The sequence below is a fragment of the Aulonocara sp. 'chitande type north' Nkhata Bay genome, linkage group LG5 (genome assembly GCF_057382095.1).
Source record: "Aulonocara sp. 'chitande type north' Nkhata Bay isolate Kocher_YH1m ecotype deep benthic linkage group LG5, A_spYH_male_GT1.1, whole genome shotgun sequence".
Lineage (NCBI taxonomy): Eukaryota > Metazoa > Chordata > Actinopteri > Cichliformes > Cichlidae > Aulonocara > Aulonocara sp. 'chitande type north' Nkhata Bay.
The window spans coordinates 46,904,152-46,923,189 of record NC_141348.1 but is presented as its reverse complement, the minus strand read 5'-3'; the positions used below and the strand labels follow the sequence as shown (position 1 = coordinate 46,923,189).

Sequence of the window (19,038 nt, the reverse complement as noted above, 5' to 3'; positions counted from 1 at the left end):
TGGTTGACCCGCAGCTGCTTGTCGGTCTGGAACTCAGAAGTCTCACAGGACATTAGGACCTTGCTGTTCTTGTAATCCATATGCAACACAGATGTTCCTGTACACTATCCCAGCCACTTGGTTGTATCTCTCAGGGTATGCAGTCCAAGCTTGTGTCTTGCATCCTGTTACTATGTGTTGGATAGTCTCTGGGGCGCCGTTGCACAGTCGGCAGTTTGGGTTCTGTCAGCTGTGGTAGAGTCCTGTCCTTTATGGTGCTTAGGGCCTGTTCATGTGCTGCCATGATCAGAGCCTCTGTGCTGTCCTGTAAGTCATCTTTTTCTAGCCGCTGGTAGGATTTCTGATGTCAGCTCCTTCTAATATATATATGAGCATCTCTGTCCAGAGGAGTGCAGTCCCAGAGTACCCAACATAATGTGCAGGACCTTCAGACTCCCAGGCCTCTGGTAGAAGACCTGGGCATAATGATTAGATGAATCAGACCCTTCAGGAGGATGGGCCCTATAGTTAGAGATTGTCACTATAGTCAAATTTAGAGGATACATCACATGTGTTAGTCAGTGCAAAAAATTATGCTAAAATGTCAAACTGGCATTAAGTGGCACACTGCACTGGGATGTTGGGGTGATGGCTACAAATGGCCTCTGTACTCCCATGGCATTAGCAAGGCTACACTTTTTTGGTGTTTTCATGGTACACTAAGATAGAGCAAATCTGCTTTTTCTTTTTCTATTTATGATTTTCAGCGACTCATTGCTCTTTTTAAGTAGTTTCCCAGCTGCATTGAGAACAACTACACACCTCGCAATAAAACGACTGAAGAAAATGATTGTGGGCCACTGGACGCAAAAATAATATTTATTTGTTTTGTAAAATTCAAATATCAAAGGAGAGGTGCAAAAAAAACAAGCACTATTTGCCTGTCATATGATTTGCATTCAAATCACTCGTGTCGCATCAGCTTTGCCTCTGACATTTCCACAGACCTGTCTGTGTTTTTGTTTCTGCAGGATGTGCAGCAGCTGCATCCCACGCTGATAAAACTTTTGTATTTCAGACGAGATGCAAAGTTACTTCCTACAAAGGCTTCTCAAACCGCTTCACCGCCAAGATCCGCGCATATTCAGCCCGACTTATAACTGACTGCTTTCGAAAGGAAATCACCAGAATCGTCGAGCGGTCGTTGATAAACGGGAGCCTGCTGGATGCAGTTTTAAGTGTTTTGTAAAGATTGCAGATGAAGTGTCTCGTATTTAAGTCGCCACATACAGGAAACGAGACAAAGAACGCCTCTGATACAGAACTGAAACCCGAGCCGATGAAGGTAAGGCTGCTTTTCGGTTGTCAGCATTGATTGAGCTCTAAGGCAGCATGTAGACGCTTCGCTGTAGCTGAATGGAGAAAATCTTACTCCGTCTCATTATCGAGAACACACATCCAACATACGGCTCCTGTAAGCTGTATTATTAAGTAAGTAAATAATTATTCTTAATTAGTATAATCATATATATTTAATGGTTTACATCTCATCGATAAATTTATCTAAACTACACTTGGTTTCCCTTACACATTAAAGTAAATTACGACCTTTAATTAATAATAACTGCTTTTACTTTGAAGGGGTTTAGACTGAACTGTTAGTCAGTCATACAGAAGGCAACTAGAAGCGACCTTATATCATTTTCTATTATCTGTGTTTATATGTGGTTCGCACTGCTAAATTCACTTCATGAACATTTAACCATAACATATCAATTCTTAATGAATATTTATCTATACATGTTTTATATTGTGTCTGTTATCTTGTCTCCAGCTGTCCTGGAGGTACAATATTTCACCTGAACTGTTTGTCTGACTTTGATGAGCCTTAAGCAGTATAGTCTCTGAACTTAATGTCATAGCTAGATTGATTTGCGTGTAGCCACCTCATTTTTACTGCAATATCAAGTATAATCTATGCACAGATGTCTTAGAAACACTACTGATAAGGAAGTGGCTGTTAATATCCCTATGCAAAAATGGCTCAATTTTAATGAGAAGGGAAATATCACTAAAAATCCTGAATACAATTGACTTTAGAGTAAAGAGGTGTTCATTCTCCTAAAGTAAACATTAAAGCCTAACACTGTGTTGCTGCTTCAACATTTCATCCCCGGCTCTTTTGTTGCACCTTGGCAGCTTTGACAGAGCCATGTCCCCCGGCAGTCCTGTGAACTGAAGCGATGGAGAGCTCGTCCTCCACAGTGAGGCGGCGAGCATGGATCAACAGCAGCCGTCAGCGGGTCACTTTGGAAGACCCGGAAGGGCCTCTGTGCCCGTTCCCATCTGCCTCCATAGCGGACGATGATGTGTTCTCTGATGGTAAGAGCAGATTCTGGAACGTGGGAGGGATCGTCCTCCATGGTGGTTTATTATTAACTATCTTCAGCATACATCAAGTGACCAGCTGAACTTGAAGATACCTAAGTAGCTGGATACCCTGTTTATTGGGTAAAGAATAAATAGTGGGTTAAAAAATATATTTGTTGTGACCAATAGCAAAAATAACACGAGTTTATAACAGGATATACATGACAACAAGCGGCTAAGTGTCAGTTAATAATAGCACAATGCATGTGTTCCTTCAGTGGGGATCAATCATAATCTTAAGTGCGATTTCCACAGGTTGCCTTGCGGGAAAGATTGAGAACTGGCTTCTCAGCTGTGGGTAAGTCAACTTGTTTTACTGCTTGTTTTTCTTGTAAGATGATATTTTGAGCACTAAAGGACAAGTTGTAAGTCACTGGAAACTGGTTAACAAAGAGCAGCGCGTAGCAAGTGGAAACTCTCTGAAGTCAGGTGTTCCAGGAAGACGCTGCAGCAAGGCAGCCGCAGTATTGTTTTTCACCAAAGTCAACTTTGATGATGACTTATTATTGTTCCATTGGAAAAAAATAATTTTACAATGAACTTTAAACTATAAAACCAGTGCTCCGAACTGACCTTCTGCTGTCTTGGGAACACTTGTTTGCAGAAGATCAACCAGTGTTAAGTGTCACAGAAGGTACCTGTTACTGAGTATGATTAAAATATGTGGCCAGAGTATCAACATATAGATGTCTTCAGACGTAAGAATTTTTCATCACATACAAACTAAACCTCACAACTAACTTCTGCTGCTTCACTCTTTGTAATATTTCCTTATAGAAGAGGGAAAATGATATAACTAGGAGGAAATAATCATTTCCTTTTTTTTCCCATCAAACTGCTGCAAGGAACACAGACAGATTAGTTCACATTATGTCAGTTATCAAGAAGGAAGTTGCATTTAGTGGTCAATGAGTTTGCATAGTCTGCGTTTTCACTGAAATGGCCTGTAACACCAGAAAAGAGTACAGTAAAAGAAATAGGAGAGCGTAACCAGGCTAGTTTGAAGGAGTTATTACACCTACAAGAGGAAGCTGACAGATTCCAACAGTAAGTTGATTAAGAAGCAGCTCTCACGAGCTCTGGCAGTATCGTGCTGCAGATGAAGCTATCTATGCAAACTTAATCACTCGTTTGATAAAAGCATGACACTGATTGGATCTCACAGTGGGTGTGTTCATGTTTTAAATATTGGAATATTTTACAGGTCAGATGCCTGCTCAGAGAACAGCGGTCAGCTGAGTTTTGGTGAGTAGGAGCTGAAACAAACCTCAGCTTTAAAATATATTGGCATGCAGTATTACTTTTCATAATACTGCATACTGATACTTTTATCAGGGTTTCAGATTCTGATGTTATGTTATCAAATGTTTCTGTTGTCAGTGTTCTAAGGAGCTTGAAAAGAAAAGCGTCTGGACTTCTTTAAGTTGCTTGAAGACGTTTCACCTCTCATCCGAGAAGCTTCTTCAGTTCTAAGGTCAAAAGGTGGAGAGTCCCAGATTTAAACCCAGTGGGAGTTTCCCCCCAAAGAGGGACAAAGGACCCCCTCATGATCCTCCACCTAATCACATGACCCAAGGTGTGAAAACAGGTGCAGGTCACAATCAGCCAGGGTTTCGGGTGAGCTCATTGTGAAACCTGGTTCCACCTTATCATGCGAATTCCTGAGGTCAGATGGCCCAGGATGTGAGTGGGCGTTAAGGCGTCTGGGAAGGGATCTCAAAACTTGATTATAGATGGCAGACAGTTGGTGTCGTAAACCACCGCCTCTGTTCAAAGATGGTCGCTCGCAGTGGACATAAATGGCTTCTTTCACTCCTCTTTCAAACCATCTGTCCTCTCGTGTGAACATTGGCATCCTCGAAAGAGTGACCTTTGTCCTTTAGATGCAGATGGACTGCTGAGTCTTGTCCCGTGGAGGTGGCTCTTCTATGTTGTGCCATGCGCTTGTGAAGTGGCTGTTTGGTCTCTCTCAAATCTCTCCACATTGGCCATCTGACCTCAGGAAATCACATGATAGGTTGGGGGGAGGTTTCACAATGAGCTCACCCGAAACCCTGGCTGATTGTGACCCACATCCGTTTTCACACCTTGGCTCATGTGATTAGTAGTAGTAGTAGAGGATCATCAGGGGGTCCTTTGTCCCTCTTTGGGGGGAAACTTCCACTGGGTTTAAATCTGGGACTCTCCACCATTTGACCTTAGAACTGAAGAAGCTTCTTGGATGAGAGGTGAAACGTCTTCAAGCAACTTACAGAAGTCCAGACGCTTTTCTTTTCAAGCTCCTTAGACTACGATGACCTGGATGACTGAGAACCTGCACAGACATGTTGTCAGTGTTCCTAATTTGAGCTGTTTTTCATTCAAATGAATCACCGAACCTCAAGGAGTTTATTATGTTTAACTATTACACGCAACAGCATTGTTTGTTCTGAGATTTTAGCCTGTTGTTAGATAGATGGTAGGCAACCTGATGATGTCATTATAGCTGATACAGATAAGAACCTTCAGAGGCCAAAGATAAACCTGTGTGTCAACTTTGGTTGCTCAGCTCCTATTTACGTACATGTTTGCAGGACAACAAATAGACGGATGTTTTGTGTGTCATAGTACGATAAGGAACTAAAGCTGTCAAAAGATTGTGGTGGAGTAAAAAGTAGAATTTGTTACTCCTTTGGAGATGCAGTAGGCGATTTTAAGTTTTAATTTGCACGAAAACGAAATGGTGAGGTAAAATACAGGTTTCTCATATTTGCTACATTCATAATAATGTACATGGAGGAAGTCTACATTACATTTTTAAAATTTATTTTAAAAGTATTTCTCATGTAATTATTCATGTCTGTGACTTTCTTGTCTTCAGAGTCTGTGCTCCAAGCCGGTAACTTTGCTGATGACCTGGGTCTTGGAGCAGATGGTAAGCATACGCTGTATATGTTCATGCATGGGAAGACAAATATACATGACTGCATGCATACTTAGTGTTATCCTAAAGGAATTTTAGGAATTACATAGATTTTTGCCTGGGGTTAGCTCTCTGTGTCAGCTCCCTAGTACAAAGAGTGTGCGATGTGCCACTGAGTTGGTGTGAGAATAGCAAAGGAGTGTTTCTGGATAATTCACATTGATTGACTGGAGATGTCAAAGGTCCTGCCCCTTGCTCTCTCTGCTAACTCTTCTAAATCAGACTGAGTGTTTGTCTTCACGTGACTGCATCTAACATATTAATTCCTGTTAAAGGAAAAAGGAAACTGCAGATAATGACAACCCCAGATATTTCTTGAAAATAGTTTTGCATTAATTTCCTGAAGACGTAGCCATAACCACTACTTTTCTCATATTCATCTGAAGATTAGTCAAGCCCTTAAACTAACCTTCATGTGTTCTCTGTACAAATGACGTAATAGTTGCTTACCCTTGTAAAAGACTAATAATAGAGCAGACTATATTACTATAGGAAACTTGACTGTGCATCCTGATGTTTTTAAATCTCTGTTTATGTTCAAATTAGACTGAGCAGTTTATATGTCAGTGACACACCCAGTGTTGTGCAGTGCCATGAGGATGTTTTTTGAGAAAGCTTGAAAGATATTTTGTTTATAACTCTTATGTTATGTCATGAATGGGCACACTTATTAAAAAAAAATACAACTTTACACATATACAGATTCTTATGGATCACATGGAGATCATATATGAAAAAACTGTTATATGATTGTTGTTGTAGGGGTTAAGCAACAACATTAATAACCACCTAGCGGATATTCGGACTCTGGAACAATAAGCTTAGTGGATTGTAAGCAAAGGTCACAGGTTTTAAGACTTGTTGCATAGACTGAACAAGAGGTCTGAAACATTCTTCAGATATTTTGGCCCATTTTTTCAGCAGTTTTTCAACAGTTGCTACAGATTTGTCGGCTGTAAATCTGTGATACAAATCTTCTGTTTCACTAAAACCCAAAGTTGCTATTATTGGATTGAGATATGGTAACTGTGGAGGCTCGTCCGGCCCCAACAACCATGTTACATTCAAAGTCACGTAAATCATCCCCATTCTGCTCAGTTTGAACTTCAGCAGGTTGTTTTCACCATGTCCACATGCCTAAATTTATTGAGTTGCTTATATGCGAATGACTGATAAGAAACTTGTGTTAATACGCAGCTGAAATTGTGTACCTAACAAAATTCCTTCTAATATTAAACAGATAATTCAACAAAAATACCAAAAACTAACTCACATATTTTCCACGTCTCTTACTGAAATAAAACTGAAACCATACAGTGTTCAAAGTACAAAGTTATTAAAGGTTTAAGCTGTCAAACAAAGAAAGCTCAGTCTTCATTTACACAGCCATTAATTAACAGAAGTTATTAATTTGAGACAGGTTGGTGTTGTTACTTGTTAGAGATCTTGATTGTCCCTTTGCAGGAAGCATTGCATTAAATGAAGGAAGAGTAGCGCCGAAGGGGATTTTCTACATTTACTCACATCATAGAAATATATCTACAACTTTATATCCTCTGTAGCGTTTTGTCTTTCCTGATAAGTGAATTTCTTCCTTGAGCAACCCTGTGGTATTGTGCCTGGGGAAACTGTTGAACCCAGAGGTGTTGTAATTTATTTTAACATGCCTTCCTTGTTTCAGCTTCTGTGGTAGAAGATGGAGATGTTAAACCTGAGCCTGGGTGAGTAGTCAGCATATAAGCATGTAGTTATGGCAGTAGCAGCAAAACAGGAAAACAACAAATATTTGGTAAAGAACTGGTAGTCATAGGCATATAGCATAGGTGATCTTTACACTATATTAAAGGCATTTCTCATTTAATAATTTACTTGTAATATACAAAGCTTGCTGTGTGATTGTTGTCCATCATGTGACTTTATAATTTTACAAAATCAGTATTAGAGAAACATAAATAAATGATCTAATGTTATTTATTTATAATTTTGTTTCACTGTGTGGTGACCAAGAAGCTTGGTGCGACAGCCGTCCTTCAGACAAAAGAGCAGGCTCACCAGGTCAGTGACCAACTCTTCCACACGTCAGAATAAACAGATCACGCACAAATAAAGGCTTTAACATGCAGGTTGGATGCAGGCTAACATCTGACACGTCTTATGTTCAGCACCCCACGTCAAGGACTATGTTTGCCATCAATGAACTTGGGCCACAGCATAACTTCTAGCTGCTTCTCTGCCTCAACCTGGAAAAGTACATCAACGTGAGTCTTTTAAAGGATTTAGTATTCGCCAAATTTTCAAAAATGGTTTTCAGATGACATGGTATACACCATTTCTAACATATTATTCACTATAGTGGTTGCATCTTTGATGCTTTGATGATTACATTAGCTGTAATACAACATTTTCTCTCCTTTTTCTCACACTAGTATATCAGATGTCCTCGAGTTGTGTTCAGAGGATGCAGAGGAGACTTTGTATGAGCTGGGTTTTGGCTGTGAGGAGCCACAGGTTACTGTGCGCATCCCTCCTCGTTTCTTTACCTTTCCTTCTCAGGCTCAGGGCATCAACTTCCGACTCTTCTTGGATTCACAAATAAGGCGGATAAGAGAAGAAGACCCCAGCCTCTCTCTTGCTAGTAAGACTATCTAGTTGTAGTTCTTCTGTTGGTTAGCTTGCTTTGACTTCTGTAGCTGTAATCTGTATATAATTATTTGATCTGTGATACGGTAAATGATATCCATTTATATAAGTCTCTTGATTCCCATAGGTCGTTTCAGACAGGTTCAAGTGCTGACAGCAATGGCCAACGCTTTCTATTCCCTGTACTCCCACGTGTCCCGCACTCCTCTCCAGAAACTGTCCACACCGGAGTTTACCTTCTCTTCCTCTGTGCAGAGGATCGAACGGTTCAGAAGCAGCATTCGAAGTGAGCCACGCTCTCCGGTAGAGAGGCTGAAGGACACTGTCAATAAGATGTGTCTCTACACGGGCTCTCCCCGGGGGTCTGACTCCACCTCTCCACAGCCTTCACCCAGGAAAAGATCCAGCCTGCCAGAAGTTGTGGATATAGTGTGGAAAAACAAGAGTGGAGTTAACAAGAAGCTGGATTTGGAGGAATGTAATAGCAATAATTCAGCTATGGATGTTAACCAGATCACAGACGGTGAAAATGGGCTGGAAACTCAACAGTCAACGACGGACATGGAGATTCTCGAGGACAGAAATAAAACCTGTGAAACGGAGATGGGGGATGATAATAAACAGCCAAAGGATGTTGACTCTGGTGAAAATGACTCCATGACTCAGGGTGTAAGAACATCTGTAGCATCATCATTATCAGAAGAAACTGTCATAGAAACCGACTCTGAATCATTTTCATGTCAGCCAGAGCCAGACTCATGTTTGACACAAACTAACAAAAGGACAGCGGAACTAAAGCCTGTTGCCAAGGTTACATACGATTTAATTTGCCCCCAGATAGTCGAGAGTGTACACCGGGCACCTTTTTGCAGTCAAAGGACACACAGTCCGGAAAGTTTGACTCCCCCAGAGAGAGAAAGCACAGATAAATCCTGTTCTGTATCACACAAATTCAGTCTACAAGCCTCCGTGACAAAGTCTAACCTGAATTCACACACAGACGATGTTGCCTCTTCAGGTGAGGCCACGCGGGGGGACGCATCTAGATCACTTCCTGTCTCGGAACCCAGTGGTAGCTACACTCATTACTGCATAACTGTGACTGGCTGGGAAGGCGATGATGTGCCATCCTCTTCTTCGAAAACATCAGATTCTAGTCATGCTTCGCATGGTTTCTATGGTGAGAAAAAGTCTCCTTCAGAGAAGCAAGGACAGTTTCTGAATCCTCTGATGCATCAGAGTCTGGGCAAGCTCTCCAGTAACCTTCAGCAGGTTAATTCCTTTGAGCTGGAAGAGGTACAGTAGTTTTACAATAGGCTTCATGTCGCTTGTTATCTCAGCACTACCATTTGAAAAGAGTTTAACAATGCTTGGCTGACTTTCATTAAACAAAAGCAAACTGAGTACGTCACAAACTGATTCAGTAAACATTTTCCAAACAGGCTCAAGTCATCATAATCATCATGATGAAAATGGTATAAATGGATATAACAAAATGATCAAATTATTACTCAAAAGCAATCTCACCTTCAAATATTCCATATGTTCTTTCCTCTGATAATGTTTGGTATTGGCGATGAACCATTTATGATTCATAATACGTGGGTGTTTTGTGTTGCTCACTTTGACCCAGAATACAGCCTGCATTAGGAATATGTCTTGCGCTTACATTTTTTCTCTTTCAAAAGGATTTTGATCATTGATTATTGTTTGTTATGTAAAGAAAAACAGGCCAAATAACAATATTATTTATCAGAAGTATTGAAAACCTAACCAAATGATACAAAAGAGGCTCTTATATTCACTTATATTTGGCTTCAAACACTGTATAGTGATAGACATCTATGATGCAATGACTTCTTCAGCTCTTGCTGTGTGTAATTGTTCATGAAATTATTTTTAAACAGTTACTAAGCAGGCATTCCCCTTGTCTTTTTAGGTGCATAGTGCAGGAGAGGAAGACTTGGGACAGTCAGAAACTCCAAGAACTACAACCTCACCATTTTCAAAAAAACATCCATACAAAGGTACCCTGTGTGCTCACATCTCATTTGACGAACTTGACTTTTATTTTGTGAACACAGTTTATGGGAATTTGACTTGTCACAGTTTTAAAATAGCTGTTTGCAGTTAGCAGTGGTCATAAACTCGCTGACAGAAAAAAAAAAAGATGCACACAGTTATAACAGTTAAAATGTGTGAAGTCAAAGGGTGTTACCATGTAACACTGCTCAGCTACATGTGAATAAACTTTGAGCTTACTGGAGGTCTTGTGTTGAGGTCAAATGAGGAACTGAGTAGTTCAGGCAAACCCAGGTATAAAAATATACACTACTCGTGCTGGGTTGGACCCCTTTTTGTCTTGAGAACTGCCGTAATTCTTCACAGATTCAGTAAGGTGCTGAAAGCCTGCCTCAGACTTTCTATATTGAAATGACAGTACTGCGCACATCTGTGATGGGAATCTCCCATTCAAGCACATCCCAAAATGCTGTGTTGCACTGAGATCGGGTGTGTGTGGAGGTCATTTCAGTACAGCGAACCCACAGTGATTTGAGCTTTGTGACGTGGTGGTGGAAGCAGCCATCAGTAGATGGGTACGTTGGAGTTATAAAAGGATTGTCAGGAGCAAACAATGCTTAGTTCATACTAAGGGGGCCAAAGTGTGCCAAGAAAGTATCACCCACACCATTACACCACCACAGGTCTAAACCACTGATGCAAGGCAGGATGGATCCGTGCTTTCATGTTGTTTACATCAGAATCTGACCACACCATAGGAAGGTTCAATGCTTCAATGTCCGATGTGTTGTGTGTTCAGAGATGCTCTTCTGCAAGGCCATTCTCCTCTGACATCCACAAGGAATTTTTCACCCACATAATTGCTGCTCACTGGTTATTGTCTCTTTTTTTGCACCATTCTCTGTAAACCTTAGAAATGCAAAGAGCAGCCCATCTGGCACCAACAACCACGCCACGCTTCATATCACTTAATCTAAATCACCTTTCTTGCCCATTCTGATTGTCAGTGTGAACTTCACTAGGTCACCTTGATCATGTCTGAACATGAACATGCCTGACTTGCAGCCATGTGATTAGTCAATTAGATAAATGTGTTAATGACTGGTCGTACCTGCTAAAGTGGCTGGTGTGTGAATGTTTGAGCATGAATATGAATTCAGCATCACATGAGAGCTTGACAGATGTGTACACAAGTAGCTCTGCAGGTGTGTGTTTCTGTGCCTATGTAGGTCAGTGTGCTGCTGCACTTGTGCTGCACTTCCCAGAGTTTGGAGAACATATCTGTGTTTGCTCCCTCGTATAGGTGAAGTGGTCCGCGGTGACAGTATGCAGTCGGACAGCAGCGGCTACGCAGACGAAGAAGTCAGCCCCTCATCAGACAGACACAGCAGATGACAGAAAGCTCATGCAAACAGCATGTACGGCAGTGCCTGAGTTTGTGAAACTCTGCCGAGGACTTCCTATCAAAATAAAATCATCGTACTGTAAGACTTGCTCATGTCACGATTTTAAAGGTTTTTTTCAGTGAGAATATTTTTGAACAAAGTATTAAGTTTTTCCATTGTGCTCATATTTAACAAAGATTATTGTATTCTTAATAAGTAGACAGTGGAAAATCTTTTATTTAAATGGCAATCTAGTCATAATACAGGTGAAAGGCTGCATTTCAAAGATTATTCCTGTGGAGCTAACGTTTTACTTCCATTTATTGTTTTTGTATCACAGCAGAGGAGCATCACAAGTTTAATGTCAGCATCACCATCAGTTTCATGCACCTTGAACTCAGTGTCAGTGTGAATAAAACTACACAAATGTGTCCATCCTGCATTGAGCGACAGACGTTTTCTGTAGTAGTGCAAAAAATAATTTTATTAAATGACTTCACAGCATTTTACCAACTAACAGCTACAGTAAGGCAAGGTGAAGTGACACAACAGGCAGTTACACTGAATACTCTGGAAGCGAGTCATCAGCTTTTATGTGGAAACTTATCAGTCACATCAACAGAAAAACAAGGGGATTGTTTTAATACTTTTGGAAGTCCACATGACATGATGGCTTTGTCTGGTGTGTGATATTGAAAGCTTAACACACGAGAGTGAGTTTAATGTTGAGAAGAACAAACATTTATTATAAAACTCACTGTACCGCTTCCTTTTTCTGCCAACACATAGCTGTGTCTTTATCGCAACAGAAATGAATTTACAAACTTAACGTAAAGTGTGAGAAAGAAAAGAAATTAGACTGTGACACATCATGAAACTACGTGAGGGCAATTCATAACGGAGTTTCCAAAATATTAATGTTCTTTAGAAAACATAGCCAAACATTCAGAGCACAGCGCAGCAGACAGTCAGCTTTAATTTGGGGGTTTTAAATGTAAGAGCCTCTAACAGTGTTTTGGGGGTTGCTTAGCTTTGTTTGTTTGGAAAGTTAAAAAAAAGGTTTGCTTACACGGCAAAAGTAGTCGTTCTGAAACATAATAGACTAATTTATGTCACTGCGTAACGGACTGATGTAAAGCCAGCATGGAGGCTAGTTTGACACATCATGAGTAATGGGAAGCTGCCTTTGCTGAATCTTACAGTAAAACTATTTTACTCCTCTGAAGACCCAGTGACATGCTTTTATTTCCATGGAAACAGCAATGTGAAACATTTCATTAAATAAAACCATTTTCAACTCCCTGATTTAACATCAAAGTTACCTTAAAAAGCCCAGAACATTAAAAACATTATCAAGACACTGGGATTTCAGATACCACTGTGTCAGTTCAACTGACCAATTAGAACATATGGGGGAGGGGTGGGGGGGTCTATTGTAAAGGCCGCACAATAATATAAGTGGACTGTTTCAGAGAGAGGGCAACAAAAGGTGTAGCCACAAATAATGTGTTTATTAAACATTAAATCATATAAACCTAATCTAACAGACCCAAACAAAGAACTAGCATGTGACAGGGGGGCTATTTTCATACTAAAACCAACATTTTTTAACACTTGTGTGTAAAATGGTTAATCTTCAAGATGATTGTCCTATGACAATAACTCAGCAGTCTCTTTTTCTTAATTTTTCTTCAAGTCTGGGCTCTTTTAGGTCCGTGCATGAAAACAGGGATTTAACAAAGCAGCAGTGAATGGATGACTCCACTCCATTTTCTTCAGACCCCTTTCACGCCCTGGTCATTTCACGGCATCAGAATTTTATCTCAAGTAATTTGCAACGTATAGTTTACCACGATAGCACCATTTATAAATTCAGATGAAAACAACTAGGGTGATATAAAAAAGTAAAAATACATAATTAGTGATAAATATTGTAAATGTCAAGTGATTTTTTTTGGGGGGGGCAACTAAATCTTCATTGGCATCATCAATAGGACTTTTAAAAAATCTCGGGGCATAAAGAGTCTTCATTTCTAAATTTGAGGTAATTCATGTTATTTGAGTTCATCACAAAAGTGCCTCCGTCATCCAAAGTAGAAATTTATGATGGCATTTTGTAGTGGTGAGTTCAAGTCTGTGAGGGAGGGGGGCTGACACGCTCGTCATTTCCCTCCTGCCATGATTTTGAGGTACTGCAGTGCATTGTGGGCTGCGTTGGCTCGGGCACCATCTATGTTTGGGGCGAAGCCGTGACACACGGTGATTGGCTGCGTGGAGAGCTCCACGAGACACTGACACAGGCCGCTGAGACTGCGCTCCTCTGAGAACAGAAGGAACAAAATACAAAATCACGAGTTTCATTTTTATTATAAAATTGATATTTACAGGATTGCTGCTACTTTTTAAATAATATCATAACATATGTGTGGTGTACTTCAGAATGAAAGATTTGACAGTTAACATTGTTATTAATACTGTACATCTAATTCAATGTACCGTTATCATATACAGGCATAATAATAATATGATCAAAACTACTGTAACTAAAACATATATAAGAATATAGTAATAACTACCCTCATCTACTGCGTACTTTAAGAAAAACTAACACTTTTGTCACGATTACATAGATCATATAGTTTGCAGAAGATAAAATAATGACCGTGACAGGTTTTAATACTAAAAAAAAGAAAGAAAATGTGTGTTAATTACACAAATAAATCGAGCAGAGATAACAAACAAATGCCAATAATTCGATTCATTAATGTAAATCTGCTACGTTAAACTGTTGTTTCGGTGAAGAGCTTTAAGCGCCTTGTGATTTGGCGCTATATAAATAAAATTGAATCGAATTGAAACTGTCCACATTAAAAAAATGGTTCTACATAAAACCAAGATAACAAGCAGCTGCAGGCTACTTCCTCAATATCTGGTGACAGTAATAACGACCACAACACAGCTTGCCTTTTTTTTATGGGCATGACATCAAAATCTACCCTGTATCCTCTGCAAGTGCGTGCAGATGGTGCAAACCAGATGTGAAACAGTAAGAGGCTTTCACAACCTAACAGATCTTAAGCAGCGCAGTGAAAACTCCACTGAATTACCATATTTAACAGATACTAACAAAAATGCAGCTCTTCCTGTCAGCAGGCGCATCAGCAGCGGCTCTTTACGCTTTGTATACCATCCTCCTTTTAACGAGAATGCAAGAACGCAAGAGAGAAGTGTGACAGGTACGGTCTGTGAACTCACCAAGGTCCAGGTAGCTGACATCAAAGCGCTGCTCCAGAGACAGTTCACTCAGCAAAGAGCAGAAGTTGGAATCAGAGGGCATGCCCAGAGGGTGGCTGCGGAGTTGGAGGATCTTCTCACCGGCAGAGTTACGCAGAGAATCCCACGTGCAGCTGAAGCCTTTACTTTTACCCGACTCCGCTCTGCTGCCCATGTTCTGTGCATGCAGGAATTAATGGACAATGTCATTACGTGCAATAACCATGAGACAGAAGAGTAACAACAGAGCATATGAATCAGAGATTATGCTAAATTAATAATGCTTCAGGAAATACAGAAAAATGAAATTTACAAAAATAGTTTGTTACTACGTAGAAGTGAACTAAACTCTAATTCCTCTAATGATGCTTAATAAACATTTGTCAGTCAGTGTAACAGCGTTTGATTCCCACCATAGTAAATGTATCATCTTCGGCATCAGGATCATTGCTGGTCCTCATATCTACGGGGACATCATGTATGCGTGACAACATCTTAGCTGCTGCGTTTCTCTTGGCTAGCTTCTTAGATGTACCACTTCCTGGAGAGGAAGAGGAGATTGCATCAGAAACCAAAGGATGTGCTTGATATCTCTTAAGTTTTCATGCTTTAAGAGAGTAAGTCAAGGAACGTCACAACTTAGTTGACCAGTGTGAAAGGTGTAACAAAAGATATATGATTTTGCTCAGTTTTATTAAGCTGTTTTCTATCAATAATATTTCATTAGTGAACACACACACACCCACACACAAAATTGTGTTTTCATGTCTTTGTGGGGACATCTAATTGACACAATGCTTTTCCTAGCAGCTTACCTTAACCATTAAAATTGAATGCCTAACCCTAACTGTAACCCTGACACTAAAACCACATTTTGAGTCTCAAAAATGAAACTCGTGGGTCAGGCATTTTGTCCCCACAAAGATATGTAAGCATGGTACACACATACACACGCGCACGCAGGCTGAGAGATTGAAACAAAGCAACGTACCGATTTCTACAAATCTCTCCACTCTGCAGGTCATGGTGAACTCTTTGCGATGTGCTGGACCAGACTCTTGAGTGACCGTGTACTCTGGCAAACGCCATCCTTTCTGCACCACCAGCTCCTGACAGAACAAAGTAAAAAAAGAAACCAAAAGTTGGAAAATTTATAAGCCGCAGAAATAATGAGAGCAAAATGAAACCTTGGTAGCTGTCTGCGTTTACCTGCAGAGCCCCTACAGGGTTGCATTCAGACTGCTGTGAAGTGCCTGTGGTCTTCATCTCTGACTGGGCACTACACAGAGGTTGAGAAAAAACAAAAAAGGAAACAATGAAACCACACAACGCTCTATCTTACTCTTGTTAAGTGTTGAAATGCTCTTCATAACATTCAGGCTGGCCTGCTTATTAGATGTTTAAAGCAGACTAAGCTGTATGGATAAACATTTTTAAATAATTTTAACTGTAATGAGGTTGTTTTATAAGAAAATAAATAAAAATTAAACAGAAAAACTGACCCATCTGCATCAGTAGACACATCAACCCCAATAAACCCGTCTACTCCAATACCAACTCCAGCAGGACCTCCGAGGCCTCCCTTTAGCATCTTCAGAGCAGCCTCAGCTGCTTTGTGCTTGGCTGCCTTCTTGCTGGGCCCCTGGCCGGTGCAGCTGATCTCTCCAACGGAGACGCGGAACGTGAAGTTGGGCTGGTGGGCCTGTCCCTCGGCCTTCAGCAGGTCATACACTGGGGTCTTGCCTATCCGCGTTCCATACTCCTGCAGCAGACTGATGGGCGTCTTTCCGGGATTCACAGCCAGCATTTGCTCAATACTACATAAGAGAAAAACCTCGCATGAGACAGACTCTCCAGAAACACCTTTTCATGCAAACAAGAAAAATAATTATATATAGGGTTTAATATACTGTGTGTAACTTCATAGTTTTACTTTGTTATTTCTTATTTATTTTTATTTTCATTTTTATATCTATATTTATTTTATTTTTTAATCACTCTAGTTTTTTATTCCATTAAAAAATTAAAACAAAAACTATTAGGAGAGTAAAAATCTCACTAAATATTACGGGGAACTATATTTTTGATACTTTTTCTATATATTTTGAATTCTCTGTCTTCAAATTAGAGTTACAGAAACAATTACAGTTACATATATCTATGCTTATATTCACCAATTAAAGGAGATTTTAATTCCCCTGAAACTTGACAGAAATATCAAATAATGTTGACAGAAGAGTAGAATAAAAAAATGAAGTAAAAAGAAGAAAAATGCAATGATTTCAAAGTCTGATCTGTATAAAAATATATGGCTGCAAAAATGATCATAAAACATCTGTGCAAAGTTGTGCTTCATTCTCACTGGAGAAACCAAACAGCCACTTCATAAATGCACGGCACAACACAGAAGAGCCACCTCGACAAGACAAGACTCAGCTGTACTCTGCATCTAAAGGTCAAAGGTCACTCTTTCAAGGATGTCAATATTCACATTTTGGACAAAGAAGACAGTTTGAAAGAGGAGTGAAAGAAGCCATCTATTTGAAGCACCATTTTTGAACTCTCTGCCACCTATAGTGTAGTTTTGCGATCTCTTCCCATGTAACTCACATGATAGGGTGAAGCAATGTCTCACAGTGGGTTCACCCGAAACCTCTGCTGATAATGACCAACACCCTGTTTCACATCTTGGCCCATGTGATGAGGCACATGATCAACAGTTGCTTACAATCTAGGACTTTCCAGCATTTGGTCTTAGAACTGACGTAGCTTCTCAGATGAGAGGTAAAACATCTTCAAGAAACTCAAAGAAGTCCAGTCCCTTTTCTTTCCAAGGTCCTTAGATTACGATGACCTGGACGACTGAGAACCTACACAGACATTTCTTTCTCAAGCCTTCAAGTGCAAGCTGTCCACAGTAATGTGCTTTAATAATGAATAATTCAGTGTTACAACTAGATAAGCTCTATGGAGCTCAGGTCCTCAAACATGGATAGACTTAGACCAAAAAAACAAACAAAAAAACCTTTTAGTGGAGATTTCCTGTTTAATGCACGTGCTGTAGATCAATACAGCCATCGCTGATCTAATTATTCATTAATAGTCACTTTCTATGGGAAAGGGGAAGCTTACAAAAGTTTTCAGTGTGAGTGTAGCCACTTTATTATCGGAGAGTCTGAACACAGTGTGGAAACTGAGTAAAACACCACGAATGTCACCAAAGTCTCCAGCAGCCCCGATGCCGTCATTCTGGCGTCACAGTTTTGCAACATGCAGCTGTCAGGAAAAAAAATGCTAGCAGCTCGTGTTTACAGCTCTGTTTCTGAAACCCTACTAAAAGCCAGCCTTCTCGTCTTGTTTGTTACTGGAGGAGGAGTGTGGTGGTCTGACCGGGGGAGCTGTTAGCTTAGCTTTACCTGGAGCACCCGGAGTTTCTCTTCCAGCTGTCCGATGCTGTCTCGTCGTTCATTCCCTATTTCACGCAGACAGAGCCGGTCGGTTTCGGATGGCAGATCCCCCCCACCAAAACAGACACTTGCTTTCATCAGACGCTGTTTATTGTTCCCCCTTACAGATGATGAGGCGACGGCATAAAGCAAAGCCCCCCCGTCACTGCCGCCCCGACAGACTACAATAGCGGAGTCCTCTGGCGCGATGATATGACGTCATCGGCTCACTGCGAAACATCTGTTTTGGCACATTTAACGTTGAGATTTCACGAAACATGTCTTTCTATGGATGGTACAGACAGAAGTAAACAACAGGCGTCAATCCAAGTATTTATGCACATTAGAGAGGTAAAAGATTCAGACATTCTTCTTTCGGCTGTTCCCTGTAGGGGGCGCTAAACACACCATCTGCTGTAGCATCGTCTTCTGTCACACCACCCTACTACATGTCCTTTTTCGCTGCATCTATGGATCTTCTCAGTGGTCTTCATCTTTCCCCCAGCTTGGCAGCTTCATCTCCAGCTCAAATCTCAGCATCTTCAGCTCTGCCTGCTGTCTTTTGTGAGAGCCATCATCTCCAAACCGTGAACATGGTCCACATTTTTTGGTAAATGATCGCTTTCACGGTAGCCAATCTTCCACCTCAGGCCACTGAGGATTTAAAAACAGATTGATAAGAAAATAGAGAAGTCCTGCATCACGTTGACTTACATTTGTTACTTAACTTTTAAGTTATTTGTTTAGCCTGTAAATAAAAAAAAATGGCCTTACAGTTTATTTTTTTACAGTAATTTCTACAGTTGTATATGTTTTGCATGAGGTAGCTACACTGTGTATGTGCCCAATTATAGGCTACAGATTTTGATAAGTTTTACTGGGAATGGTGTGGTGTTCCTAA

The 19,038-nt window shown here is 40.4% G+C and overlaps 2 protein-coding genes across 4 annotated transcripts; one reads left to right on the top strand and one right to left on the bottom strand.

The window, feature by feature from the left end:
- The first annotated feature begins 13 nt into the window (after positions 1-13).
- On the top strand, positions 14-12,782 carry LOC147331519 (uncharacterized). Of its 3 annotated transcripts, none has more exons than XM_086293916.1 (12): positions 14-1,324; positions 2,179-2,361; positions 2,665-2,707; positions 3,614-3,654; positions 5,270-5,323; positions 7,053-7,092; positions 7,382-7,426; positions 7,534-7,629; positions 7,798-8,006; positions 8,139-9,307; positions 9,951-10,038; positions 11,337-12,782. In XM_086293916.1, the coding sequence occupies exons 2-12, from the start codon at positions 2,223-2,225 to the stop codon at positions 11,426-11,428; spliced, it is 2,016 nt and encodes a 671-aa protein (XP_086150042.1). In that variant the 5' UTR covers positions 14-1,324; positions 2,179-2,222; the 3' UTR covers positions 11,429-12,782. The 3 variants fall into 3 exon arrangements, with proteins under 3 accessions (XP_086150042.1, XP_086150041.1, XP_086150044.1); XM_086293915.1 differs by having other exon boundaries at positions 14-1,470; XM_086293918.1 differs by lacking the exon at positions 14-1,324 and having other exon boundaries at positions 2,023-2,361.
- LOC147331518 (RISC-loading complex subunit tarbp2) lies at positions 11,662-18,287 on the bottom strand. The gene is made up of 7 exons (XM_086293919.1): positions 18,108-18,287; positions 16,194-16,508; positions 15,901-15,970; positions 15,683-15,800; positions 15,105-15,232; positions 14,674-14,869; positions 11,662-13,738 (listed from the first exon to the last, which is right to left on the bottom strand). Exons 1-7 carry the CDS (start codon positions 18,158-18,160, stop codon positions 13,581-13,583), a joined length of 1,038 nt encoding a protein of 345 aa, XP_086150045.1. The 5' UTR covers positions 18,161-18,287; the 3' UTR covers positions 11,662-13,580.
- Between the last annotated feature and the right edge of the window lie 751 nt (positions 18,288-19,038).